General features: G+C 51.8%; 1 protein-coding gene across 1 annotated transcript; it reads left to right on the top strand.

The window, feature by feature from the left end:
* Positions 1-123: 123 nt before the first annotated feature.
* Positions 124-933, top strand: LOC104953678 (ATP-sensitive inward rectifier potassium channel 11-like; the record flags this gene model as incomplete). Its single annotated transcript, XM_010780648.1, has 2 exons — positions 124-360; positions 664-933. Coding segments are annotated over 2 exons (507 nt in total), but the record flags the coding sequence as incomplete, so codon positions are not given.
* Positions 934-1,795: the final 862 nt, after the last annotated feature.

The following is a 1,795-nucleotide window of genomic DNA, read 5'->3' as shown; positions in this document are numbered from 1 at the left end:
CCCTCTCTTCCTCTCTGGTTCTGCTCTCACCCCCCCTCTCTTCCTCTCTGGTTCTGCTCTCACCCCCCTCTCTTCCTCTCTGGTTCTGCTCTCACCCCCCCTCCCTCTGCTCTCCCCCCTCAGGGCCGCTTCCTGCAGGATGTGTTCACCACGATGGTGGACCTGAAGTGGCACTACTCACTGCTGATCTTCACGTCGGCCTTCCTGTGCTCCTGGATGCTGTTTGCTATGATCTGGTGGCTCCTGGCCTTCGCTCACGGGGACCTGCAGCCCCGCGTCCCGGACTCTGACCCCATGGTGCCCTGCGTCACGGCCATCCACTCCTTCACCTCCGCCTTCCTGTTCTCCATCGAGGTCCAGGTGAGGCTCCCTCATCGTACACTAACTGATGGAGCCATATCCGGACTTATTCTTTAATAGTTATTCATTTATTTTATTGTTGTTTATAGTAAATCTTCCAAATCTTGAAATGCGACTCTGTCTAGTTTCATAGTCTTATAATTTAAATGTGACTGACGTGTCATTGACTCGTTCCTCAGGACCATCGACTCTTAGACTCTTTCTCAAATGACTTCAACTTTGGAATAACTTTACTTCAGACCCCTTAGTCAGACCCGGTGTGAACGCACCATGACACTGCAGGATGTGACCCCCCCCCTGCAGGTGACCATTGGCTTCGGGGGCCGCATGGTGACGGAGGAGTGTCCGCTGGCCATCACGGTGCTGATCATCCAGAACATCCTGGGGCTGATCATCAACGCCGTGATGCTGGGCTGCGTCTTCATGAAGACAGCGCAGGCCAACCGGAGGGCGGAGACGCTCATCTTCTCCAGGAACGCTGTCATCGCCCCGCGCAACGGACGTCCCACCTTCATGTTCAGGGTGGGGGACCTGAGGAAGAGCATGATCATCTCTGCCACCGTGCAGCTGCAGGTACACACACAACAACAACAACAACACCGTGCAGCTGCAGGTACACACACAACAACAACAACCGTGCAGCTGCAGGTACACACACAACAACAACAACAACACCGTGCAGCTGCAGGTACACACACAACAACAACAACACCGTGCAGCTGCAGGTACACACACAACAACAACAACAACAACACCGTGCAGCTGCAGGTACACACACAACAACAACAACAACAACACCCGTGCAGCTGCAGGTACACACACAACAACAACAACAACACCGTGCAGCTGCAGGTACACACACAACAACAACAACAACAACACCGTGCAGCTGCAGGTACACACACAACAATAACAACACAACAACAACACGTGCAGCTGCAGGTACACACACAACAACAACAACAACAACACCGTGCAGCTGCAGGTACACAAACAACAATAACAACAACAACACCGTGCAACAACACCGTGCAGCTGCAGGTACACACACAACAACAACAACAACAACAACACTGTGCAGCTGCAGGTACACACACAACAATAACAACAACACCGTGCAGCTGCAGGTACACACACAACACCGTGCAGCTGCAGGTACACACACAACAACAACAACAACAACAACACTGTGCAGCTGCAGGTACACACACAACAACAACAACAACAATACCGTGCAGCTGCAGGTACACAACAACAACAACAACACCGTGCAGCTGCAGGTACACAAACAACAACAACAACAACAACACCGTGCAGCTGCAGGTACACACACAACAATAACAACAACAACACTGTGCAGCTGCAGGTACACACACAACAACAACAACAACAACAACACCGTGCAGCTGCAGGTACACACACAACAACAACAACA

The sequence above is a fragment of the Notothenia coriiceps genome, unplaced genomic scaffold (assembly GCF_000735185.1).
Source record: "Notothenia coriiceps isolate Sejong01 unplaced genomic scaffold, NC01 NC01_scaffold00022099, whole genome shotgun sequence".
NCBI classification, from domain to species: domain Eukaryota; kingdom Metazoa; phylum Chordata; class Actinopteri; order Perciformes; family Nototheniidae; genus Notothenia; species Notothenia coriiceps.
This window is presented reverse-complemented; position numbering and strand designations above follow the sequence as displayed.